The sequence below is a fragment of the Mobula birostris genome, chromosome 10, assembly GCF_030028105.1.
Source record: "Mobula birostris isolate sMobBir1 chromosome 10, sMobBir1.hap1, whole genome shotgun sequence".
Classification (NCBI taxonomy): domain Eukaryota; kingdom Metazoa; phylum Chordata; class Chondrichthyes; order Myliobatiformes; family Myliobatidae; genus Mobula; species Mobula birostris.
In genome coordinates this window covers 51,731,967-51,759,482 of record NC_092379.1, presented here as the reverse complement: position 1 = coordinate 51,759,482, position 27,516 = coordinate 51,731,967, and the positions used below count along the sequence as shown (strand labels likewise).

The window sequence follows — 27,516 nt, the reverse complement described above, 5'->3', positions numbered from 1 at the left end:
ATCCACACAAAATACTCTGCAGATGCTGGGGTCAAAGCGACACTCACAGCACACTGGAGGAACTCAGCAGGTCGGGCAGCATCCGTGGAAACGATCAGTCAACGTTTCGGGTCGGAACCTTTCATCAGGACTGAAGAGGCAAGAGGCAGAGGCCCTATAAAGAAGGTGGGTTTATAGGGCCTCTGTCCCTTCCTCCTCCAGTTCTGACGAAGGGTTCCGGCCCGAAACGTTGACTGATCGTTTCCACGGATGCTGGCCGACATGCTGAGTTCCTCCAGTGTGCTGTGAGTGTTTCTAGCATCCAGTCTCTTGTATCTTAACCTTCAGTATTTGAAAATTTCACCCTGAGAAAAACACTCAACTAACTACCCCATGAATGCCTTTCATAATTTTTATATGTATCAGGTACAAAAAAACTTTCCAAGCCTATTTAAAGTTTATTTCTATCACCTTATCCTATGATATCTTCCTCTTGATTCCCCTAACATGGTGAAAATGTTACTGACTACCCGCAGTACTTATGCCTCTGTTGTCATTTTAAGTAGCACTACATCATCATCTTTCCATTTCTTCTACTATGGAAAAATCATCCTGGCCTATCCAATCTCTTGCCATCCCTATTGTTCTCCAAGTCAGGCAACATCCTGATAAATCCTCTTTGTGATTTTTCTAAATGACTTGGATGAGGATGTGTAAGGGTGGGTTAGCAAGTTTGCAGATGACATGAAGGTTGGTGGAGTTGTGGATGGTGCAGAAGCTTGTCGTTGGTTACAGTGTGACAGTGATAGGATGCAGAGCTGGCCTGAGAAGTGGCAAGTGGAATTTAATCCAGAAATGTATGAAGTGATACACTTTGGAAGGTCGAACTTGAAGCTGGTGTACAGGGTGAATGGCAGGATTCTTAGCCGTGTGGAAGAGCAGAGGGAATTTGGGGTCCAAGGCCATGGATCCCACAAATTTGCCATACAAGTTGACATTAAGAACGTATGGGCCTTCATTAGTCAGAGGATTGAGTTGTAATATTGCAGTTCTGTAAAACTGGTGAGACCACAAATGAGGTATTCTGTTCAGTTCTGGTCATGTCATAGGAAAAATGCAGAGGCTTTAGAGAGGGTGCAAAGGAGATTTACCAGGATGCTGCCTGGAATACAGGGCATGTCTTATGAGCTAAGGCTGAGCAAGATTGAACTTTTCTCTTAGGAACAAAGATGGATGAGTGGTAACTTGACAGTGGATCCAGTGGTCAGTCAGAGACCTTTTCCCAGGGCCAAAATGGCTAATGCATAATGTTAGGGTGATTGGAAGAATGTATTGGGGGGGGTGTCAGAGTAGGCTTTTTGCACGAGTGGTGGGTGCATGGAATGCATTGTGGGGGTGGTGGCAGAGGTAGAGGCAGATACATTAGGGACATTTAAGAAACTCTTAGGTGGACACATGGATGACAGAAACATAAGGATTATGTGGGAGGGGAGGGTTGGATTGATCTTGGAGTCGTTTAAAAGTTGGAAACAGCATCATGGGCCGTGTGCTGTAGTGTTCTATGTAATCGCCTCTGCATTCTCTCCAGCTCAAACACATTCCGTCGGTGCAGCAACCAGAGCTGCAAGTGTGGCCTCACCAGTGCTCTGTAAGGTGGTAAATATGTTTTGGCAGCACTTATGCCCCATGACCTATGAAGTCACTTGCCACTTCTCAGGCCAGCTCTGCATCCTATCACTGTCACACTGTAACCAACGACAAGCTTCTGCACCATCCACAACTCCACCAACCTTCATGTCATCTGCAAACTTGCTAACCCACCCTTACACATCCTCATCCAAGTCATTTAGAAAAATCACAAAGAGGATTTATCAGGATGTTGCCTGACTTGGAGAACAATAGGGATGGCAAGAGATTGGATAGGCCAGGATGATTTTTCCATAGTAGAAGAAATGGAAAGATGATGATGTAGTGCTACTTAAAATGACAACAGAGGCATAAGTACTGCGGGTAGTCAGTAACATTGAAGTCATAGGTCATCTGATGAGGGAGAGGGAGAAGTGGAGAGTCCGTCATCGTGCCCGACGCCGGCCCCCTAGGCCTGAGTCGACGTAGTAGTAGTATGAAGTCAAATGTGAGTTTATTGTCATATGCACAAGCACATATAGGCAGGGGTGCAATGGAAAACTTACCTGTAGCAGAATCCCAGACACATGGCATCAGATAAACAGCATTCACAACAAAACACAGAGAAAAACTTGATGGCAAGCATTCCTGTGCCTTCCTTACCATACTTTCCACTGTGTTGCAGGTTTCAAGCAATTATAGGCTTAAACCCCATCTGTACATCAATTTCTCTAAATTCCAGTAATCACCACCCTGTTTACGACCTCCCATCTCCCTTTTCCATTCCCCCTACTGGCTCTCCTCCCACCCCGTCTCTCCTCCTCCCAGCCAGTTGCTGCTCATTCTCTCACTCTGGTTCCCCACCTCCTTTATTTTGTGATAAACTGCCCTCTCTCATTAGATTCCTTCTTCTTTAGCCCTTTACCCTTTCCTCCTATCACCTCCCAGATTCTAATTCCATCAGCCTGCGACACTCCCCCTCCCTTGGTTTCACCCATCAGCTGCCAGGTTGTATATCACCCCCGCCCCCACGACCTTCTCATTCTGGTCTCTTCTCCCTTTCTTTCCAGTCCTGATGAAGGATCTCAGCCTGAAACATCTATGGGGATTTTATTCCCATCCACAGATGCTGCCTGATTTGCTGAGTTCCTCCAGCATTTTGAGTGCATGTTGCTCGATGCACGTTAACATGTAAGAATGCTTCTCCCCTTCCCGCTGTAGACAGTGTCTCACTCCCCAGCTGTGCCATGGTCGGTGCCCCGCAACAGCCCTCACTGCCTGGGGTGTGAAGTGAAACAAACCAGCATCTCTCCTTCCACGTTCACAGGCCGATGATATTCAGGTGCTGGGGAGCTGAGTGGGGTGATGGGGTCCTGAATTACCCCCATGAACTGTGCTTTTGAAAAGAGAGAGAGAGTTATTTAACATCGACATCTTGTTTTTAAGAGAGAGAGAGAGAGAGACGAAGACAGCTTCGGATGATGTTATGGGTTTTCTGCAGCATGTTTACTTTTCCTCTGATGGACTGGGCATGTTTACTTTTCCTCTGATGGACTGGGCTGTATCCACCACCGTCTGTAGACTTTTCCATTCCTGGGCATTGGTGTTTCCATACCAGACCATGATGGAACCAGTTAGGATACTCTCCACTGTGCCTGTATAGAAGTTTGCCAGTTTCAATTGACATGTTGAATCTTCGCAAACTTTTAAGAATGTAGAGACACTGTCACGCTCACTTTGTGATGACACTTGCTCTACATGCTGGTTCCAAAACAGATCCACTGAATGCCAAGGAATGTAAGGCTCCATCTAGCACCTTCTCCGATCCCCTAATGAGGATCAGCTAATGGACAGCTGGCTTCTTCCTCCTGTAGTCAATGATCATCTCTTTAATTTTGCTGATGTTGAGTGAAGACTCGTACGGCCAGATTTGGGAACAGCTTCTTTCCAACTGTGATAAGACTGCTGAACAGATCCTGACCCGGATCTGGGCCGTACCCTCCAAATATCCGGACCTGCCTCTCGGTTTTTTTGCACTACCTTACTTCTCATTTTTCTATTTTCTATTTTATGATATGTAATTTAAATTTTTAATATTTACTAATTTTTATTATTTTTAATATTTAATATTTGTAATCCAGGGAGTGGGAAGCACAGAATCAAATATCGCTGTGATGTCGTTCTAGTACCAATTGCTTGGCGACAATAAAGTATAAAGTTAGATGTTGTGGCATCATTCAACGAGATTTTCAATCACTTTCTGATTTGAGTACTCCAGATTCCATTCAATTCACGTTTAATTGTCATTCAACCATACATGATTGCTCATGAATACAGCCAAACTCCAGGGTCAAGGTGCAAAACACAGTACCAACAGTCATACACAGCATAAAGCACAGTCATACACAACAAATACAAGATAGCAAGCACATGTAAGATAGCAGTTAAATATAGCTATGCAAAAAAAGAGCCCAGACCCCAAGCCCATGAATGCCGCAGGAATCTGCAGCCGACCACAATTGAGTCGAGACCCTTCGAGAATCAGGCCCCTCCAAAGCCACAGAGGACAACTTTGTATGGAGCAGCAGCAGATTGCACAAGTTCCTCACTGAGTATTCCTCCACTGCTTTTACTCTGGAGAAAATTGTGAAGACTTCAGGACGAGGGAAGATTAATGGAGCTATCTTGGGGGTAGTCCACATTACAGTAGAAGAGGCACTGGGTGTCATAAATTTCATTGAGATAGATAGATCTCCAGGACATGGTCATGTATATCCAAGAACCCTGTGGGGAGCTGGAAAAGAATTTGTGAAATCCTTGACTAAGATATTTGCATCAGTAATGATGGGTGAGGTACAGGAAGACAGGAAGATGGCTAATGTTGTCTTTATTTCAGAAGGCTCAAAAGAGAAACCTCGAAACGATAGATCAGTAAGCATAATTATGGAGACTTATTGTAGAGAGGGCTCATCCAGCAAGGACACCCAGGTGGAAGTCAGGAATGACAAAGTGCAAAGACCAAGATGTTATACTATAGTCCTTCGAAACATCAGCAGGAGCCAGAAGAACAGATATATAGAATATTGGTATAGATGTTCATGTTCCTGAGCTGTTGAGTGTCTCCACCTCACTGTAGTGGGGCAAAGGGGAAAAGAGGGGGAGGGGGAGAAGCGCGTGTCTGTCCGTGTCCTGATGGTGGTGATCTGTTACATTTGCGAAGGTGCACAGCGGGGCAGGGGAGGGGAGAACAGTAAGCCAAGCACTGAGGGAGGGCCAGTGTGAGATTACCCTGGGGAGTCAGGGTGAGGCAGGGAATGGGGGCATGTTAATGTGAAGTTCTCCTCATCCTGCCTCACTGCCCGTCCCACTGGTTGTGTGAAGACACAAGAGACCAGAGATCAGCTGAGGTCCTTCAACCCGGCTGTTCCAGGCTTGCCGAGTTGCCGATCTGAACTCGTCCAATTTACCCGCAATTGGCCTATATCCCTCCAAACCTTTCTTGTCCATGAAACAGTTCAAATGATTTTCAGACACTGTAAATGTCCCTGCCTTTACCACTTCCTCTACATTGTGTGACGGACACCCACCACACTATGTGAAAAACCTGCCCCAAATGAGCCATTTAAATCTTCCTCTCTCTTCTCATCTGAAACCGATGCCCTCTAGTTTGACCCTGAGAAACAGCTGTGATTATCCACCTTCTCAATGCCCTTCCTCACTTTATAAACCTCTTTATAATCAAGTGTTTTTCTTTTTTACCCGCCAGAGGTGGTAGAAGTAGATACATTAGGGGCATTTAAGAAACTCTTAAATAGGCACATGGATGATAGGAAAGTGGAGGGCTATGTAGGAGGGAAGGATTAGATTGGTCATAGACGAGATTAAAAAATCGACACAACATCACGTACCAAAGAGCCTACACTGTACTGTTGTGTTCTACATTCCATCCAGTCTCTCTTTATAACTCAATCATCCCAGTCCTGGTATCATCATTGTGAATCTATTTTGCACCTTTGCCTTTTTAATGTTATCCTTCCTAGTCAGGTGACCAGAAATGTACGTAAACTCCAAGTGTGGTCTCAACAACATTTTGAGCAGCAGCAACATAACATGCTGAGAACTGCACTCAGTCCCCCGACTGATGAGGGTAAGTGAGCCAAAATGCTTTCATCATCCCAACTACCCACGTCAACACTTCCAGGGAACTCCATACACAGAGGTCTCTCTGTCCTCCAATGCTCCCCAGGACGCTGCATTCACTGTGCCAGTCCTGCCCTGGTTTAACTTCCCTTAACGCAACACTTTGCACTTGGGTTAAGCTCCCCCTGCGAGTCCTTGGCCCACTCTCCCAGGTGGGCCACACTCTGGACCCTGGAACCACAGAACAGGATGCTCAGAGCTCAGCATCTCTGGATGATGAAGGAAAAGGTTGAGGTTTTGGTTCTGGTTCGAGACCCTACATCAGCAGACTAAAGGCTGATTTATACTTGTGCGTCAACTTGACGCTGTAGGTGCGGTGTCGCCGCGAACCCTACCCAGTGCCTACACGGATCCTTACGCCGTAGCTTGACGCGCACCTCTCCCAAAATGTAACTTCGGGTCGCAGCAACGCAGACCGCAACATCTGTGATTGGTCCGCCTGGTAGCATCACATTTCCTCCTACGCTGCAGTAGCTTCCCATTGGCCGACTGAAGGGCAGGGAAGGAACTCTGGCTGCAATGCTTTCCGTGAAGCTGTACAGACCTCCCAAATTATGGAGGACACATTTCGCTTTTACGAAAACAGACGCTTGCTTTAAACTTCTTTACCCCCAAGGAAGACTACCATGACCATGAAGCCTTGCGCGGGCAGGTGTGTGCGCATGCGCGACGTGCCCGAGTTGCAGAGCGACACAGACACACCAACACACAGGTATAAATGCTCACAACGTGCATAGGCCACTTGCGTAGGTTACAGCGTCGAGTTGACGCACAAGTATAAATCAGCCTTCAGACCGACAGCTCCTACGTTCCACCTCCACAGGTGCTACTGGTCCCTCACTGGGTTCTACTCTCTGCTTTGTGTGGTCATTGTACCACAGGTAAAGGCCATTCGACCGTAGCCACACCTGCCAGCAAGGTCAAGGCTTTTCAGCCATCCAACATCCCATCATCCCCTTACATCAGGAGTTTCCCCACTGAAGTTCATGACCTCTCATTTACCCACATTTGACTCCATCTGCCGTGTTCTTGCCCGTTCTTTCCACATCCCCTCAAATTCTACCCACATCCTCCTCAAGCCCAGTTTCTTCACACAGAACAGATTTATTTATAATTGATGCAGAATACAAATGTACCTGCAGTTCCAGGGGAAACAACCCAAACGTGCCCAGTAACCAGGGTCCAAACCTGGATGTGATCAACAGCAGCAATAACGGCAGAATCAGTTCCCGCAGTCACTTGTGAACGCACCGCTCTCTCAGCAGCTGCCGTGTTTTAACGCCCCACACACAAACTGCACACTTAAACTTTCCCTTTTGTGTGAGTTTGTCGGTGTTTCGACAGGTGAGACGACCGAGCGAAGTTCTTCCCACATTCGGGGCAGGTGAACGGCCTCTCCCTTGTGTGAACTCGTTGGTGTCTCAGGAGGTCAGTTGACTGAGTGAATCCCTTCCCGCACTCGGAGCAGGTGAACAGCCTCTCCCCGGTGTGAACTCGCTGGTGTGTCAGAAGGACAGACGACCGAGTGAATCCCTTCCCGCACTCAGAGCAGGTGAATGGTCTCTCCCCGGTGTGAATTCGTTGGTGCGCCAGAAGCCCTGATGATCGTGTGAACCCCTTCCCGCAGTTAGGGCAGGTGAATGGCTTCTCCCCGGTGTGAATTCGTTGATGCCTCACAAGGCTAGAGGACAAAGTGAACCCCTTCCCACACTCAGAGCAGATGAACGGCCTCTCCCCAGTGTGAATTCGTTTGTGTGTCACAAGGACAGATGACCGTGTGAATCCTTCCCCGCACTCCGAGCAGGTGAACGGCCTCTCCCCGGTGTGAATTCGTTGGTGCACGAGAAGCTCGAACGACCGAGTGAACCCCTTCCCGCACTCGGAGCAGGCGAAGGGCCTCTCCGCGGTGTGAATTCGCTGGTGCCTCACCAGACCAGATGAGAGAGTGAATCCCTTCCCGCACTCGGAGCAGGTGAACAGCCTCTCCGTGGTGTGAATTCGTTGGTGCCTCACAAGACCAGACGACAAAGTGAAGCCTTTCCCACACTCCGAGCAGGTGAAGGGCCTCTCCCCGGTGTGGGTTCGCTGGTGCATCAGAAGGACAGATGACCGAGTGAATCCCTCCCCACATTCTGAGCAGGTGAACGGCCTCTCCCCGGTGTGGATGCGTTGGTGCACCAGAAGCTCGTACGACCGAATGAATCCCTTCCCACAATCCGAACAGGTAAAAGGCCTCTCCCTGGTGTGAATTCGTTGGTGGGTCACCAGGCCAGACGACAGAGTGAAGCCCATCCCGCACTCGGCACAGGTGAAGGGCCTCTCCCCCGAGTGAATTCGCTGGTGTGTCAAAAGCTCAAATGACCAAGTGAAGCCCTTCCCGCACTCGGGGCAGGTGAACGGCCTCTCCCTGGCATGGACTCGCTGGTGTCTCTGCAGGCTGAAGGAACTGTTGAAACCCTTCCTGCAGTGTGAGCAGGTGAAAGGCCTCTCCCCGGCAGGAATCTGCTGGCGGTCCATCCGGTCACCAGCTCACTTGTGCCACCGTCAGGATGGAGGTCAGACGACCAGTCGAACCCCCTCCCACGAAGTCAGCCGGAGAATGGCCTCTCCCCAGTGTGAAATCAATGGTGTGTTACCAAGTGGACGAGGGACTGAATCCTTTCCTGCATGCAGCGCAGGTGAACAGCCGCTACCCAGAGATGGTTGAGTGAGTCTCTTCATGTGCCTGAATCAGGGTGACAATGTTTCCCCAGGACCTCAGTGTTCAGTCCGTAAAAAGATGGCCAAATTAATTTACTTTCCTCATATGGAAACAGGTGGAAAGAAGATTTGAATATTCTCAGGATAATGGATCAAGTTTATCTCAGTCAAAAGAAGGAATGTTTCCTGGTGCAGAAACAAGGATGTGGTGAACACGTTCCCAGTCACAGATCAGGTGAGCTCACCTCCCCCAACGTGACACACATGGTCTCTCGTTGCAGTGGGTGTTCCTTTCCCAATCTGCACTGGAGTGATCACTGCCCGCTCCTTCACAGACTGGAAGTTGTTACACGGTTTCTCTACAAACCTCATTGAAGTGGTTTCTCCCCTCCCCACCGTAGACAGTGTCTCAGTCCCCAGCTGTGTCACGGTCGGTGCCCTGCAACAGCCCTCACTGCCTGGGGTCTGAAGTGAAACAAACCAGCATCTCTCCTTCCACGTTCACAGGCCGATGATATTCAGGTGCTGGGGAGCAGAGTGGGGTGTAGACCTGATGTGATATTCTGTCCGAGATACCCAGTCGCAATTCCTCCACCTTCGATGTCCTGTAAAAAGATACAAAATTCATCAGTAAGTACAGGGTAGTGACTCAGAACAGATCACTTTAATCTCCTGGGTGGGCTGTGATTCAGGTGGTAGCTCTCTGACTATGACACTGTAATTGTGACAGTTAGATATTTGGCCCATCAAGTCATTTCATCATGGCTGATTTACTATCCCTCTCAATCCCCTTCCTCTGCATTCTCCCCATAACCTATGAACCCTGACTACTGGAGAACCTGTCACCCTCCGCTTTAAATATACCCAATGACTTGGCCTCCACAGCCGTCTGTGCTCACAGATTCACCACTCTCTGGCTAAAGAAATTCCTCATTTCTGTTCTCAAGGGATGTCCCTCTATTCTGAGGCTGTGCCCTCTGGTCCTAGACTCCCCCGCTATAGGAAACATGCTCTCCACATCCACTCTATCTAGGCCTTTCAATATTCAATAGGTTTTGGTGAGGTCACCCCTCATTCTTTTAAAGTCCAGTGAGTGCAGGCCCAGAGAAATCAAACACTCTTCACAAGGCCTTTTCTCCTTGGTACAACGGAAGATGAGAGGTGACCTGATAGAGGTGTACAAGATGATGAGAGGCATTGATCGTGTGGATAGTCAGAGGCTTTTTCCCACGTCTGAAATGGTTGCCACAAGAGGACACAGGTTTAAGGGGCTGGGGAGTAGGTACAGAGGAGATGTCAGGGGTAAGTTTTTTTACTCAGAGCGGTGAATGCGTGGAATGGGCTGCCAGCAACTGTGGTGGAGGTGGATACGATAGGGTCGTTTAAGGAACTTTTGGATAGGTACATGGAGCTATAGAGGGCTATAGGTAAGCCTAATAATTTCTAAGGTAGAGACATGTTCGGCACAACTTTGTGGGCTGAAGGGCCTGTATTGTGCTGCAGGTTTTCTATGGTCTATGTTTTCTTAACCCTTTCTTTGTCAGACTCATTCTTGTGAGCCTCCTCTGGGCCGCCTCCAATGCCAGAACATCCTTTCTCAGATAAGAGGCCCAAAACTGCTCACAATACTCCAAGTGGGGCCTCAGCAGTGCTTTATAAAGCTTTAGCATTACATTCTTGCTTTTGTATTCTAGTCCTCTCGAAGTGAATACTGACGTTACATTTGCCTTCCTCACCACGGACTCAGCCTGCAAGTTAACCTTCAAGAAGTCCTGCACGTGGATTCCCTAGTCCCTTTACAACTGTAATTTTTGAATTTTTCCCCATTTAGAAAATAGTCCATGCCTTTACTCCTTGCAGAAAAGGGCATGACCATAAACTTCCCAATACTATATACCACTTTTTTTTATCCGTTCTCCCAAGACCTGCAGAATCCTTCCTTCCTCAAGACTACCTGCCCTTCCACCTACCTTTGTACCTTCCACAAATATGGCCACTAAACCAGCCGTTCCATCATCCACAGACAAGAGAAAATATGCCGATGCTGGAAATCGAAGCAACACACGCACAGAATGCTGGAGGAACTCAGCAGGCCAGGCAGCATCTATGGAAAAGAGTACAGATGATGTTCGGGCTGAGACCCTTCAGCAGGACTGGATAAGGACAGAGCAAGAAGGTGGGAGGAGGGGAGGAAGAAATCCAGGGTAGGAGGCGATAGGTGAAACCAGGAGAAGGGGAGGGGTGAAGTAAAGAGCTGGGAAGTCAATTGGTGAAAGAGATAAAGGCCTGGAGAAGGGAGAACCTGATAGGAGAGGTCAGAAAGCCATGGAAAAAAGGAAGGGGAGAAGACCCAGGGGGAGGTCGATCAGGTAAGGAGATAAGTTGAGAGAGGGAAAGGGGATTGGGGATTGGTTGGGGGTGGGGGAAAGAGAGAGAGGGAGCCTTTACCAGAAGTTCTCCCAGAAACCACACACACAAGGAAATCTGCAAATGCTGGAAATTCAAGCAACACGCATCAAAGTTGCTGGTGAACGCAGCAGGCCAGGCAGCATCTCTAGGAAGAGGTACAGTCGACGTTTCAGGCCGAGACCCTTCGTCAGGACTAACTGAAGGAAAAGTTAGTAAGAGATTTGAAAGTGGGAGGGGGAGGGGGAGATCGGAAATGATAGGAGAAGACAGGAGGGGGAGGGATGGAGCCAAGAGCTGGACAAGTGACTGGCAAAAGGAGTATGAGAAGATTATGGGACAGGAGGCCCAAGGAGAAGAAAAAGGGGGAGGGGGGAAGCCCAGAGGATGGGCAAGGGGTATAGTCAGAGGGAGAAAAAGGAGAGAGAGAAAAAGAATGTGTGTGTATAAATAAATAAACGCCGACTGTACCTCTTCCTAGAGATGCTACCTGGCCTGCTGCGTCTCCCAGAAACCACCCATTTTAATTCTACTTCCCGTTCTGACATGCCAGTCCATGGCCTCCTGTACTGCCGCGATGAGGCCACACTCAGGTTGGAGGAGCAACACCTTGTTTTGCGTCTGGGTAGCCTCCGGCCTGATGGCATGAACACTGATTTCTCGAACTTCCAGTAATTGCACCTCTGCCCCCTCCCTTCACCACTCCCCCAGTGCAGCGGGTTTTCCACTTTAAAAATTCTGCCACACGGGTTTCACTGTCATCGTTGGATAGTCAATCATTCTCATCCACACGTATCTTGCACACTCGATCGCTTTCTGTATCCTTGTTACAATACACACAGTCACCCAGCTCGGCACCATCTGCAACACTTGGCCCCAAGTCATTGATCATGGCTTGTCAACAGCTCAGGGCCCCTGTATCAATCCTTACAGCTTCGTAACCACGAAAAAACTGTTTATTCCTAATCTTTTGATCTACTTCTATTACACAGTCTTCAATTCTCACCAGAATAATATTGGAAACCCCTTGTGTTTTTCCCCCCCACAGTTTTACAGCATGGTAACAGATCCTTATGGCCCCGAGAGCCTGTACTGCCCAATTACACCCAAACGACCATTAGCTCACTATGAAAAGTGGGAGGAAACCAGAGCAACCGGGGGAAACCCACATGGTAACAGGGGACATATAGACTCTGTACAGACAGCGGTGGGTCACTGTCGCTAGAACAGCGTTACGCTAACCGCTACACCACGTTACCCTAATTTTGCTTCACAACTTTGTACGGCACCTTTCAAAGTCCTTCTGAAAATGCAAGTACACTACATCCACCCTTCCAATTCTAGTAACAATACCAACAAAGTTTTTTTTTTAAAGAAGTCAATCATCATTATCTTATCCTAAATTAAGTTGGAGTCATAGACAGATACAGCACAAAGTGAGTGCAGAGGAGATTTACAAGGATGTTGCCTGGATTGGAGGGCATGCCTTATGAGAATAGGTTGAGTGTACTTGCCCTTTTCGCCTTGGAGCAATGGAGGATGAGAGGTGACCTGACAGAGGTGTATAAACTGATGAGGGGCATTGATCATGTGGATAGCCAGAGGCTTTTTCCCAGGGCTGACACGAGGGGGCATAGCTTTAAGGTGCTTGGAAATAGGTACTGAGCGGGAGTCAGGGGTAAGTTTTTCCACACAGAGTGCTGGGTGCGTGGAACGCACTGCTGGAGGTGGTGGTGGAAGCGGATACAATAGTGTCTTTTAAAAGCCTCTTAGATAGGTACATGGAGCTTAGGAAAATAGAGGGCTACGCACGAGAGAAATTCTAGGCAGTCTCTAGAGTTGGTTACATGATCAGCACAAAATTGTGGGCCAAAGGGCCTGTAATGTGCTGTATGTTTCTAAGTTTCTATGACAACTATGCACACCAAATCTATACTAACTCTGTTTTGTAGTCTACACACATTAAATCCTCACCTAGACACTCAGGGCAATTTATCTACCAAAGGAAAAAGGCGATTGTTCTTGCATCATCTGTTATAATCAGCAGCCAGATCAGAGATTTGCTTTCTTTGTTTACTAGGAGTGTGACTCAGTTTCTCCTCGTCCCAGCTCCAGACGCTGCCTGCCCAGGTTCGCGTATCGAGAGCTCGGCAGGGAAGCCACATCATCTACCTGCAGCACAGGGTTCTTCTTCTGACTTTTAATGGCACCTGGCAGTCCAGCTGAAAGGTGCATTCCTGCTACCAAACAGACTGGAGTGTGGTGTAGAGAGTTGGAAAATAAAACCTCTCCTAACTCTTTATCAAATGAAAACTAAACTGCCCCAAAAAGTCCTATAGATTGTAAATAATTAAAGACAATATTGTGAATTAAATTAAACTTAAGGTTTTTAAATGAAAACTATCAACCCCTAAAACTACTACTGCAGCTTGTATGTTTTATTTCAACCTTACATGCTTCACATTGTAAAAGAATGTGTTCAACTGTTTCATAATGATGACAATACCTACACTCATTGACTTCTCAAACTTCCGCTAATGCCCCACCTCCCCCTCGTACCCCATCTGTGATTTATTTATATACACACATTCTTTTTCTCTCTCTCTCCTTTTTCTCCCTCGGTCCCTCTGACTATACCCCTTGCCCATCCTCTGGGCTTTTCCCCCCTCCCTCTTTTCCTTCTCCCTGGGCCTCCTGTCCCATGATCCTCTCATATCCCTTTTGCCGATCAACTGTCCAGCTCTTGGCTCCATCCCTCCCCCTCCTGTCTTCTCCTATCATTTTGGATCTCCCCCTCCCCGTCCCACTTTCAAATCTCTTACTAGCTCTTCCTTCAGTTAGTCCTGATGAAGGGTCTCGGCCTGAAATGTCGACTGCACCTCTTCCTAGAGATGCTGCCTGGCCTGCTGTGTTCACCAGCAACTTTGATGTGTGTTACTCCCCAGAGTGATGGTTTCCAACATATAAGGGATAATTAAGCATAGTATGCCCAATTCTACATCATGTCAAAATAATCCCTTCCCTTCTTGTTTTACCTCTTCTCCCATAAACCCAATAATTTTTTTGAGTTTTGTGTTATGCCCATTATCCCACAAATCTTGCCATAATCCCCTAATTCTTAACCCCACTAATCCCTTAGCTTCTGATTTGCTAAGTGGAAGGTCTATATCCACAGACGAACCTTTAACAGCTTTTTGGCCAAACAATCAACCTGCTCATTCCGCTCAGCACCTCTAGGTGTAGGACCCACAAGAAGACATTATTTCTGAAAGTGAAATAATGTTTGAAGAGCTTCTGCTAGAATGACCTGTTTTAGGACTAATGATAACCAAAAAAGAAACTGAACAAATTGCAACTTCGCACGGACAAATTTCCTCCACCCACTGTAAGCCCAAAATGATGGCTGTATATACTGACACATGATTAATAAGACGTTTCTTTATTGTTACCTGTAATTCAGACACAAAAGCAGCCACACCAACATTCCCTGTTAAAGTATCTTTTGATCACAATAATTTTCTTTAACATACTGATGAAGCAACAGACTCTCAGGCATATCAGGATCCTTGGGCTTCATGAAATCATGCAACCTAAAGTTAACTAAAGTCATTGGAAAAAACCACAGTGGGGTTACCAAAAAAGCTTCAGTGGGACAAATTGCGTAACCCAGCAAACCCATATTTCTAGCGTGATAAGAACCCAGCGACTCAACTAAAAATACTCTGCTTGTGATGTTCCCAACAGTCCCCCAATAAAGTTTTGACATGGCGATCATTCCTATGTCCCACAAATTAAACCAGTATGTTAACATCAATTTCAGCCCTCATGTTGTCCCATTTCAACCAGTAAAGCCAAAACAGGGGACGACCTTACTGCACCACAACACAGTCTTAAAGCCTGTGCTTGTATCACACCCAAACATTTTAAGGTTGAAGATGAAGCTGATCCATAAACCACACAGTCATAATCAGTACAGATCTAATTAAACAAATATGGTCAGAGGTTTTCGTGGAGCACCCCAAGAATGTCCACATAGACACCTAAGGATATTTAACGCTCCTTTACATTTGACAATTATTTTATCGCTATAGTGCTTCCATGTCAGTTTATTATCCAGCCACATGCCAAGAATCTTACCACTGACACTTCTTCAAGAGTTTGACCATATAATTTCAAATCAAGTGCAGGTCTATTGATCCTCTTAATAAAACACACAACTTGTGTTTCAACTACTGAAAGCTTAAAACCCCATCTATTTGCCCACTGTTTGACCCTATTAATCACTAATGGCATCCTTTAAACATTTAAATTGAAATTTCTACCTCTGATCCATAAAGCTCCGTCATCTGTGAAAAGTGATTTACCCACCCCAGTACCAATCTCAGAGAAAACATCAATAATCATGATATGAAACAATAAAGGGCTACAAATACTGCTTGGTGGGGTCCCATTCCCTATATCACAGAAACTCGAATACACCTTACATACCCTTCCCTGTATAGACAGTCCAAATAAAAAAAAGGAAAGAAATTATATAGCCCTCCTCTCACTCATAATTTCCATAATTTAATCAAAAGACCCTCCCTCCATAATATATCATATGCTTTTTCTATATCAAAAAATACTGCTATTACAACTTCTTTATTTACCTATGCTTTCCTAATATCATCTTCCAAACATAAAACTGAATCCAATGTCATTCTACCCTTCTGAAATCCACACTGATAAAATACTATATCACCTCTTTTTTTCCAAAATATAATTCAACTACCATATGTTGCATAGGTTTACACAAATGGGCCGTTAGTGATATTGGTCGATAACTAGAAAGATCCGATTGGGGTTACGGAATAGGCACCACTATTATAATTTTCCATGAGAAGAGAAGATGACCTAAACTCCAAATATGATTCAAAAATTTTAATATTATCTCAAGAGAGTTGTTGGCTATATGTTTAAACATACAATAAAATATCTTATCCGTTCCTGGAGCCGGTTGACCTGTACAATTAATAGATTTCTTAAATTCACACAAAGAAAACTCAACATCACTAATACTATTATTGCTACAGTTACTTCCAACACATCAGGGTATTCAGTTAGAAACTCATCCCCACGTTGTTTAGCCTTTTCACTTAAATTATGAATGGCAGCAAAAGACCAAGCCAGTAACTCAACTTTCTCTATTTCAGTAACAATCATATTACCTTCTTTAACCAATACTGGAATGTAATTAACCCTATGAATCCCCCCATTTTCTTAATCACTCCTCAAACATTTTCAAGGTTAATATCCCTTCCAATACTATCACAATATGACCTCCAGTAAAATTTTCTCACAAGCTTCGCCCCATTCCTCACCACGTACTGTGCCCTTTTATTCTTAATAAGGTCACTTGGAGAGAGATACTTCTTAACTTTCCTAAACGCCTTATTCCTCTCCCTAATTGCCTCAGCACACTCCTCAGCCAACACAGTGTTCTCATGGAATCAATGGCCGCCTCGTTGACCACAATTCCAGGCGCTCGAGCAAATGGTCTACACCACAGCTACGCCTGCCACGCACATTTCAGGCAGGCGGCGGCTCCGGCTCCGGGCTTAGAGTCCTAAACCGGGCGGGTAAATGACGGGGGCGGGGAGGGTTTATCCTCACTGCGGTAGCCCATGATGTTTGTGGCGCCCGTACCGTCTCTTTCTGCCGTCGGGGACTGCTCCTCGGTAGTGATTAAATCCACATCCCGAAGCTTGGCTTGAGCAACTTCTCCTCCCAGCACCTTCTGACTCTGACTCCTAATCTCTTTTCCTGCAGTCCTGATGAAGGGCCTCGGCCCGAAACGCGGACTGTTTACTCTTTTCCATAGATGCAGTCTGGCCTGCTGGGTTCCTCCAGCATTTCGTGCATAAAACTTCCGTCGGGCCCGAACTGCGGTTGATGGCGTCACGTCCGAAGTCGGGCGCATGCACTCTGGGCTCCTGGGCAAATGTCTCTTCTGCAAACTACTAGCAAAATTTGCATTTAAACAGCGCCCGTCACTGCTTTATGGTCTATCATTATATTGCCAGAGAAGTGTATTCACAGCAATTCAGCGACGAGAACTCTGCAGATGCTGGAAATGCTGATCCTCACGCTATATAGCTGCAGGAAATCAGCAGGTCAGGCAGCGTCATTAGGGAAATACAGACCGAGAACTTTCATTAGGTTCAGACAGGAAGAATGCAGAAGCAGGAATAAGGTGGGAGAATAGGAAGGAATAAACGCTGGCAAATCGCAGCGAGAGAGGGTCTCATTGAATTTCTCTCCTTAGGTCCTGCTGGGTTCATCGGGCATTTCGTGTGGTGCTCACAGAAACCTTGCCGTGACTGTGGAAGGATATGTATACTGCTGACTGGAGAGCAAATATTATTTGGGACCTTGGGAATAGTTCTCCAGCTCTGGTTGACGTAGCTGCGTTTGCTTGAGAAAGCAGCTCTTCTGAAAGATGTTGCCACAACCTTTCCTGACAACATCGGAATAGGGGGCAGCACCATTGGACTGTTCACCCTGTGAATGTTCAGAGTCACGGCACAGAAACAGGCCCTCCAGCCCAACCCGTTCACGGCTCTCTACACTAATCCCACTTGCATGAACATAGAATATATAACTTTACAGTGTAGGCCCTTCGGCCCACAATGTTGTGCTGACCTTCTGACCTATTCTAAGATCTAACCTTTGCCTCCTAAACAACCCTCCATTTTTCTATCATTGAGTTTCTTAAATAATCCTAATGCATCTGCCTCTACTAACACCCTTGGCAGTGTTCCATGCACCCACCACTGTCAACTGACAGTGCCCCCTCCCCATGCTTTCCTCCAATCACTTAAAAAATATGTCCTTGTATTAGCCATTTCTGCCCTGGGGAAAAGCCTCTGGCAGTTCACTTGATCTATCATCTTATACACCTCTCTGCCTGCTTTACAGCCAGTGATGAAGGTTTGAACTCCAGGAGTGGATTCAGCCGTTATTACTGCCGTTCTTCACTTCCAGTTGTAACCATTTCTGAGCACTGTTGTGGGTTGTTTCCGTTGGTGTGTAAATGGACCTAGTCAAGTAATTCAATTTGGTTTTAAACTAGATGTGTTTAAAGTTCTTCCTTATTGTCACTAGTCAGTTGGTTGTGGACAGGTTTAATGATTAGTACGTTTAGCTGCAATACCATAATTGGCAGTGTACTTTACAGAGAAAAAGTTGTCTGAGGTCACAACCTGATCTGAGTGAACTGGGAAAGTGGGCAAATGGAATTTCACTCAGAAAAGTGTGACATCATACATTCTGGGAAGTTAAATGATGATAGGACAGACATGTGATTGACAGGATCCTGCGGAGCATTGTGGAACAGAGACCAACAAATACAAGTAAATAATTAGAGACATCTGAAGAGATGTTGGTGAGGAAAGTGTATGACTTACTTTCCTCCACCTACCAGAGTTTGGAGGCCAAGTTACAACTCTACAAGACAAAGGTGAGACAGCACAGGGACTAATGCGTGCAATTCTTGTCGCCGTGCTATAGAAAGGATGTGATTAGCCTTGTTGAGATGAAGAAAAAGTTCACTTGAACGTTGCCGAGACCAGTGGATTTCAGTTACAAGGAGAGCGTCAATAGGTTGGGACTTTTCCCTGGAATGAAGGAGAATAAGGGCTGACTTTAAAGAGGTTTGTAAAGTCACAAAGAGCATAGATAATTATAATTAGTAAGGATAGGCAGCAATCCCCTCTGCCATGATTATTCTCAACATCGGTATCCACAGGGCTGCATCCTCAGGCTCCTACTCTACTCCCTGTACTCTCTAATGTGTAATGTGCTCTCTAACTCCATCTACGTTCACTGATGACCAGATCTCCAATAACAACAAGACAGAGTACACAAAGGAGTTAGAGAGCCTCGTGGCTTGGTGTTGTGTTAACCTTTCCCTGAATGTCAGCAAAACTAAAGAGCTGGTCATTGACATCAGGAAGTGGGGCAGAGTGCACGCTCATGGAGGGGTCAATGATGCTGAGGTGGAGATGTTTGAGAGTTTCAGCTTCCTAGCTGTAAACATCACTTGCCCAGTCCAACCACATGTAGATAACGATCAAGAAAATGCACCAGTACTTCAACTTCCTCAGAATGCAAAGGAAATTCAGTGTGTCCCAAAGGAGGTCACCAATTATGACAGACGCACCACAGAAAGCATCCTCTGCAGGTGCACGACAATCTAGTTTGGCAACTGTCCTGTTCACATCCGCAAGAAACTGCAGAGTTGTGAACACAGCTTGGTCTACTATGAAAATCAGCCTCCCCTCCATGGAATCTGTCTACATGTTTGCTGCCTCAGAAAAGACCCCATCCACAGCAGACATTCTCTCTTCTCCCTCCTTTTTTTTGGCTAGAAGATACAAAAGCCTGGTAGGACATCCAGGATCAGGACTGCTTCTAAGGAAAGTACTGAACAGACCACATGTATGATCGTTGCAGTAGGTGGTTCATCGAAAGTCACTCCCCCGTGTTAGCCAGGGAATGGCCCATTTAGGATCTAAGCGGCCCATTTAGGATCTAAGCAGCCCATTTATATATAAATCTTGTATAAATCTTGCGTGCAGAAAGTCTTGCTCTCTGTGTCACCGTGGATTGGGACACAGCTAGTGCTGTGAGAAACTTAGAAGTATGCTGCACTGAGAAAGGGGCCCAAGCACATACTTTACATAAATATTTGTAACTGGGTCCATCTTAGCTACAAAGTACCCAGGACTTCTTCAAGGAGCGGTGTCTCAGAAAGGCAGTGTCCATTATTAAGGACCTCCAGCATCCAGGGCATGCCCTTTTCTCACTGTTACCATCAGGTAGGATGTATAGAAGCCTGAAGACACACACTCAGCAATTCAGGAACAACTTCTTCCCCTCTGCCATCCAATTCCTGAATGGACATTAAACCCATGAACACTACCTCACTTTTTTAATATATATTATTTCTGTTTTTTTGCATGATTTTTAATCTATTCAATATACATATACAGTAATTGATTTACTATTTATTTTTTTCTTCTTTTTCTTCTTCTATATTATGTATTACATTGAACTGCTGCTGCTAAGTTAACAAATTTCATGACACATGCCAGTGATAATAAACCTGATTCTGATTCTGATCTTCGAACCTGGATGAGTATGCTACAGTTGTTACCGACTTCATTAAAACCTGTGTGGATGAATGTGTGCCTACGAAGACTTGATGTACATTCCCAAACCAAAAGCCGCGGATGAACCAGGAGGTACGTCATCTGCTGAAGGCTAGATCTGTGGCATTCAAGTCTGGCGACCCAGGCCTGTACCAGAAAGCCAGGTATGACTTATGGAGAGCTACTTCAAGGGTAAAGAGGCAATTTCGAATGAGATTGGAGGTGACATCGGATGTACAACAACTCTGGCAGGGTTTGCAAGATATTACTTCCTACAAAGCGAAACCCAATAGCATGAATGGCAGTGATGCTTCACTACCAGATGAACGCAACGCTTTCTATGCCCGCTTTGAAAGCTGTATAACTACAGCTGTGCAGATCCCTGCTGCACCTGATGAGCCTGTGATCTCTGTCTCAGAGCTGATGTTAGATTGTCTTTAAAGACACTGAACCCTCACAAGGCAGAAGGTCCCGATGGAGTACCTGGTAAGGCTCTGAAAACCTGTGCCAAGCAACTAGCGGGAGTACACAGTAACATAAAAGAAGAAACCCCTTACACACTGTTTGTCTGTAAATAAATGCTTAATGTGCATATTTATAATCAGTATCTTCTGTCTCACTGGTCAAACTCATGAACCTGCATCCCGTAACTAAGGTGCACAACCATCACCTACTAAACATCATTCAAGTCAAATACTTGTCCTCCAGAGAGTCTTCCACCTCTGCCCCTTTCACATTCATCACTGCAATCCCACATAGTACTCCCCATTAAAATTCCCTGACTATTCATAAAAAAATTCTGGCATTCCATTGTAGGATTTTAAAAAAAAAGAAAAAAAGGGAAAAAAGCAAAAAAAAATAACAACTCTTCTTTGAAGCTTGAATATTATTTACCCCTCCTTGTTAAAGCAAATTTAATAATTTCCAGAGTTTATTCTTTTATCTCTAGGTGTTTATCTGCAGCTTTTAAAACACTTTTAATTTTTTTCTGTCCTATCTTTAGTTTATCTGGTACAATTTACCACATTTGCCAGATGTAGTGAACTGTACAAAAAAAAATAACAGATTTTAGCTTGTCAACAATCAGCAAATCCTTTGTTCTAAAATCATTCACTTTATACAGTGACTTTAATCTATTTGTATTCTGGATATTTAAAAGGTCATCCTGACCGTCTTCTATACTTTCTGTCGGGCCCCTTCATATGATATGTCCATTTCTACTCAAACACACTGCACTTCCACAGCCAAATAAGAGAAAATCTGCAGATGCTGGAAATCCGAGCAACACACACAAAATGCTGGGAGAACTCGGCAGGCCAGGCAGCATCTGTGGAAAAGAGTACAGTCAACCTTTTGGCAGGACTGGAGAAAAAAGCTATGGAGTAGATTTAAAAGTGAGGGGAAGGGGAGAGAGGACCACAACGTGATAGGTAAAACCTGGAGGGGGAGGGATGAAATTAAGAGCTGGGAAGTTCATTGGTGAAAGAGACAGAAGGCCATGGAAGAAAGAAAAGGGGGAGGAGAACCAGAGGGAGGCGATAGGCAGGCAAGGAGATAAGGTGAGAGAGGGAAAAGGGGATGGGGAATGCTGAAGGAAAAGGGGTGGGGCATTACCAGAAGTTTGAGAAATCAGTGTTCATGCTATCAGGTTGGAGGCTACCCAAACAGAATATAAGGTGTTTTCCTCCAACCTAAGTATGACTTTATCCCGACAGTGGAGGAGACCATGGATGGACATATTGGAATGGGAATGGGAAGTGGAATTAAAATGGGTGGCAATTGGGAGATCCTGCTTTTTCTGGCGGATGGAGCGTGGATGCTCAGCTAAGCGGTCTCCAAATCTAGGTTGGGTCTCACCAATACATAGGAGGCCAAATCGGGAGCACCAGACACAGTGTATGCCCCAACAGACTCACAGGTGAAGTGTCGCCTCACCTGGAAGGTCTGTTTGAGGCCCTGAATGGTAGTGAGGGAGGAGGTGTAGGGGCAGGTGTAGCACTTGTTCCACTTGCAAGGATAAGTGTTAGAAGGGAGATCAGTGGGGAGGGACAAATAGACAAGGGAGTCACATAGGGAGTGATCCCTGTGGAAAGCAGAAAGCGGGAGGCGGGGAGGTGAGGGAAATATGTGTTTGGTGGTGGGATCCTGCTGGAGACGGTGGAAGTTTTGGAGAATTATGTGCTGAAAGTGGAGGCGGATGAGGACAAGAGGAATGCTATCCCTAGTAGTGTGGCGCGAGGACGGGATAAAAGCAGACACGTGTGAAATGGAAGAGATGCGGTTGAGGGCAGAATTGATGGTGGAGGAAGGGAAGCTCCTTTCTTTGAAAAAGGAAGAGATTTCCTTCGTTCTAGATTGAAAAGCCTCAGCCTGAGAGCAGAAGTGGTGGAGACGGAGGAATTGACAGAAGAGGATGGTGATTTGCAACTAAAAGGGTGGGACGAGGTGTAGTCCAGGTCGCTGTGAGAGTCAATGGGTTTATGATAGACATCGGTGGATAAGCTGTCTCCGGAGACAGAGACAGTGAGATCGAGCAAGGGGAGAGTGGTGTCAGAAATGGATCAGGTAAATTTGCGGGCAGAGTGGAAGTTGGATGCAAAGTGGATGAAGTCGACAAGTTCAGCACGGGTGCAAGAAGCAACACCATTGCAGTCATCGGGACAGCCTTCTTATCTACATGACACCCTGCTTAAGCAGAACTATGTTACCCTCCCCATTTGTTACAGTTTGGCCTAATACCTTCTCCACAATTATCATAATCTCCACCACATCTACCACACCAATGTTTACCCCTACACACATGACCAAACTTCTGGCACTGAAAACTTCTCAGAGGGGACAGCACAGAGCTCCAAACCATATCACTCATATGGCCTAAATTAACCCTATCCGGCAAATTTTTCTATCAAATTAAATAAACACCAAGAAGCTATCTGTTCTTACTCCATTACAAAACACTTATAAATGTTTAGTGGTTACAACTTCACCCCCGAGAAAATTATTTTTAACTTGGTCCATGGCTACATCTAGGGGCACTCCCATGATGACTTCCCAAATCCACTGTTGTTCAATATAATCCTGTTGTGACAGTTTCCTTCCTGTCAAACTTTTAACCCCAGGGCTTTCTCACATTACTTACTACATTTACAAAACTGTAAGATTACCCTATTTATTTAAGGTTTTGCACTGACAAAATCTCCTAACACTTTTTTTCAGATCGTTAGTTAATGTAATTGGACTGATTTCAGAAACAGATCAACATTCAAGACTCAGCAACATGGTAAATTCTTCCTATCTTTTATTAAGTCCTGCCTACTGCCTTCATCACTAGTTAATAAGCCACTGCAATCCCCAGTCTGATGATACTGTGGAGCCAGTAGAGGATATCTCTAGCAGGCCGAAGGCACCCAGTTTCTTTTGCTCTCTGGGTCACGACCGGGGCTGCGGTGTGAATGGAAGTGTGGTGCAAAGAAAGAAGGTCCAAGTGCACACTTTGGATAAGTACTTGTAACTTAGATTAGATTATTAGATTATGAGGACACTCAGTCCTCATTTATTGTCATTTAGAAATGCATGCATTAAGAAATGATACAATGTTGCTGCAGAATGATATCATAAAAAAAAGGAGAAACTAAGACTAAAACTGACACAAAATCACGTAATTATAACATAGTTACAACAATGCAAAGCAATACCATAATTTGATAAACAGCAGACCATGGGCACGGTAAAAAAGGGGTCTCAAAGTCCCGATCGACTCATCATCTCACGCAGGCGGCAGAAGGGAGAAACTCTCCCTGCCATGAACCTACAAGCGCTGCCAACTCGCCGATGCATTGGAAGCACCCGACTCTGAGTCCGTCCGAAAACTTCGAGCCTCTGACCAGCCCCTCCGATACAGCCTCTCCGAGCACCATCCTCTGCCGAGTGCTTTGACCCCACCCCGGCCGCCGAGCAACAAGCAAAGCTGAGGACTCGAGGCCTTCTCCTCCGGAGATTCCGGACCACACAGTAGCAGCAGCAGTGAAGAAGGCATTTCAGAAGTTTCTCCAGGTGTTCCTCTGTGCTCTCACGTCCATCTCCATCAAATCAGGATTGTGCACAGCACCCTACTTGACAAATAACAGACATCACCACCAGAGTGGCCGCTGCGAGCTGTGTCATGCTACCATCTTCTCCTCCCTCGTCTTGAAGGATTTACTGAATGTTTAGTGTCTCTCTTGTCCTGCAAGTAAATAGGTAACTTTCTTCTGGTTGTCAGCATCTTCTGATCCAACCCATCAAACCCGTGAACCTGATTTTACACTACAATGATAAAAATAGGCTCTTGACCTCACGATCTAACTTGTCGTGCCCTTGCATCTTAGAGTAAGTATTGTCTCGTTCCCCTGCGTTCTCTATGTAACTCTTACAATTACTGTATATTCTTCATTCCAATCTTGATTTTCTCTTTACTGTCTCAATGTAGTGATGTTTTGATATGATCTGTAGAGATACCTTGAAAAACAAGGTTTTTCACTATATCTGCGAAGATGTAGGGAAAGTATTTAATTGGGGAAGATGGAATTATGATGCAATTAAGCAGGAACTGGGGAGAATAATTTGGGAATGGATGTATTCAGGGGAATGAACAACAGAAACTTGGAAGTTGTTTAGACCATGAGGTATAGGAGCAGAATTAGGCCATTTGGCCCATTGAGTCTGCTCCACCATTTCATCATGGCTGATCAATTTTCCTCTCAGCCCCAATCTCCTGCCTCCCTCCCTCCTCCAACATTCTTTCATGCCCCGACCAATCAAGAATCCAGCATCCTCCACCTTAAATACACCCAATGACTTGGCCCCCACAGCTGCCTGTGGCAAAGAATTCCACAGATTCACCACCCTCTGGCTAAAGAAATTCCTCTTCATTTCCATTCTAAAAGGGTGCCCCTCTATTCTGAAGCTGTATTCTGGTCCTAGACTCTCCCACCAAAGGAAACATCCTCTCCACATCCACTCTATCAAGGCCTTTTGCCATTCGATAGGTTTCAATCAGGTCACCCCTCATTCCTCTGAATTCTGGTGAATACAGACCTAGAGCCATCAAACGCTCTTACATATGACAAGCTGTTCAATCCTGGAATCCTTTTTGTGAACTTCCCTTGAACCCTCTCACGTGTCAGCACATCCTTTCCAAGATAAGGGGCCCCAAACTGCTCACAATACACCAAGTGAGGCCTCATCAGTGTTTTATAAAGTCTCAGCTTTGCATCGTTGCTTTTATTTTCCAGTCCTCTTGAAATGAATGCTAACCTCACATTTGCCTTCCTCACCACAGGCTCAACCTGCAAATTAACCTTCAGGGAGTCCTGCACAAGCACTCCCAAGTCACTTTGCACATTAGGTTCTTGTATTTTCTCTCCAGTTAGGAAACAGTCTACCTTTTTATTTCTTCTACCAAAATGCATGACCATACACTTCCTGACACTGTATTCCATCCTACCTCTTCAGCATCGTTTTCAGTGGTCTTATACCCATACTAGCCTCTGTTTTACACTTTGTGTCTAAAGAAACTTTTGGCTAGCTTACCTTTGTATTCCATCTTTACCTTCTTAATTACTTTTTAGTTGTTTTCTGCTGGTTTTTAAAAGCTTCCCAAGCCTCTAACTTTGCACAAATTTTTGCTCTATTATATGCCCTCTCTTTGGCTTTTATGTTGGCTTTGACTGCTCTTGTTATCATGATTGTCTCATCTTGCCTTTAGAAAAATTCTTCCTCTTTGGGATGTATATATCCTGTGCCTTCTAAACTGCTTCCAGAAATTCCTCTGTCGGGCCTCTGTAATTTCCGTTACTTCACTGTAATACTGATACATCCGAGAATTAGCATCTCTTTCTCAACTTTCTGGGTGAATTTGATCATATCATGATCACTTTCCCCAAAGGTTTCTTTTACCTTAAACTTTCTAATCAATTCTGGTTCATTGAACAGCACCCAATCCAGAAAAGCTGACCCCTTATGAGCTGCTCCAAATAGCATCTTGTAGTTATTCTGTAAACTCCCCTCTTGGAATCCAGCACCAATCTCATTTTTCCAGTCTCGTCGTCGTGGCTATCCCTTGAGGTCGAGGATGATGGTTTTTGCTCTGAAGAAGTGGTCCACAGAGTGAAGACGCCTGTGCGTGTATTTGTTTAACGTGTACTTGATGTTGCACTCCAAGAAGCACACGATACTTCACAAATCAACCAGCTGACTCCAATGGCACGGAAACCATGACGATTGGAGCTGATGGATTTGTTGCAGCCTTCATCCGCCATCACAGCCACTGAGTTCGAAGTAACTTCATCCGCCTGTTCCACCGTTGAGGTCTTGGTTGGATTGTTCTTTGTCAGGGACCTCACCCTCACCAGTCTATTTGCATATTGAAATTCCCCATAACTATTGTAACATTGCCCTTTTGTATGCATTATCTATATCCCGTTGTAACTTGTAAATCACACCCTTACTACTGTCTGGGGGTCTGCGTACAACTCCCATCAGGGTCTTCTTACCCTTGCAGGTTCCTTAGCTCTACCCAAATAATTCAACTCCAGTTGACCCATTGTCACCTTTTTCTAATGACTTGATTTCATTTTTTACCAACAGAGCCACACCACCCCCTCAGCCCACTTGCCTGCCCTTTTGATAGCTGGGACATTAAACTCCCAGCTATAATCTTCATTCAGCCACGATTCAGTGATGCCTATGACACCATACATGCCAATCTGTAACTGTGCTACAAGTTTATTCCGTATACTGCACATCCTCAGATTTGACACCAATCCTGTATTCAACCTTTTCAATTTTGTCCACCTTTTGCATTGCAGCTCATCCTGTTGGCTGCAATTTTGCCCCGTCATCACCCTCTCCTCGGTAGTAGTCTCACTACACATTGCTGTTGTTTGTAAACCAACTACTCCATCCTCAGTACTATCACTTGGGTTCCTATCCCCAACAACTCTAGCTAACCTGCCCACAAGGATATTGGACTCCCTCGGGCTCAAGCATAACCCGTCCCTCTTGTACAGGGAGCACTTGCACACTTGCAGGGAGTTCGGGACAGGTTTGTCCCATTGAGGCAGGAATAGGACGGTGGGTGAAGGAACCATGGTTGGCAAGATATGTGAAATATCTAATCAAAAGGAAGAAATTATCAAGCAGGAATCAGACAGGGCTCTAGAGTTACAAGGTCGCCAGTGAGGAAGTGAGAAATGGATTAAGCGAGCTAGAAGGGGGTACGAGAAGACCTAGGTGACAATAAAGGGCTTTACAAAGACTGTGAAGCAGAGTGAAATAGTGACCAGGCGCTACCTAAATGCATGTTTGCAGGCGAGCAGTTGTGCAGGAATATAGCACGCATGCGCCCGACATCGGACGTGACGCCACCCAGAGT

At 45.6% G+C, this 27,516-nt stretch overlaps 1 protein-coding gene across 1 annotated transcript in view; it reads right to left on the bottom strand.

Annotated features, from left to right (window-relative positions):
- Positions 1-16,978, bottom strand: part of LOC140203678 (uncharacterized) — a 35,642-nt gene extending 18,664 nt beyond the window's left edge. The window contains exons 1-3 of the mRNA XM_072269726.1: positions 16,597-16,978; positions 7,114-9,110; positions 6,942-6,993 (exon numbers count right to left, since the gene is read on the bottom strand). Coding sequence (XP_072125827.1) covers positions 6,942-6,993; positions 7,114-8,322 — 1,261 coding nt within the window. The 5' untranslated portion in view covers positions 8,323-9,110; positions 16,597-16,978. The remainder of the gene's footprint in view (positions 1-6,941; positions 6,994-7,113; positions 9,111-16,596) is intronic.
- Positions 16,979-27,516: the final 10,538 nt, after the last annotated feature.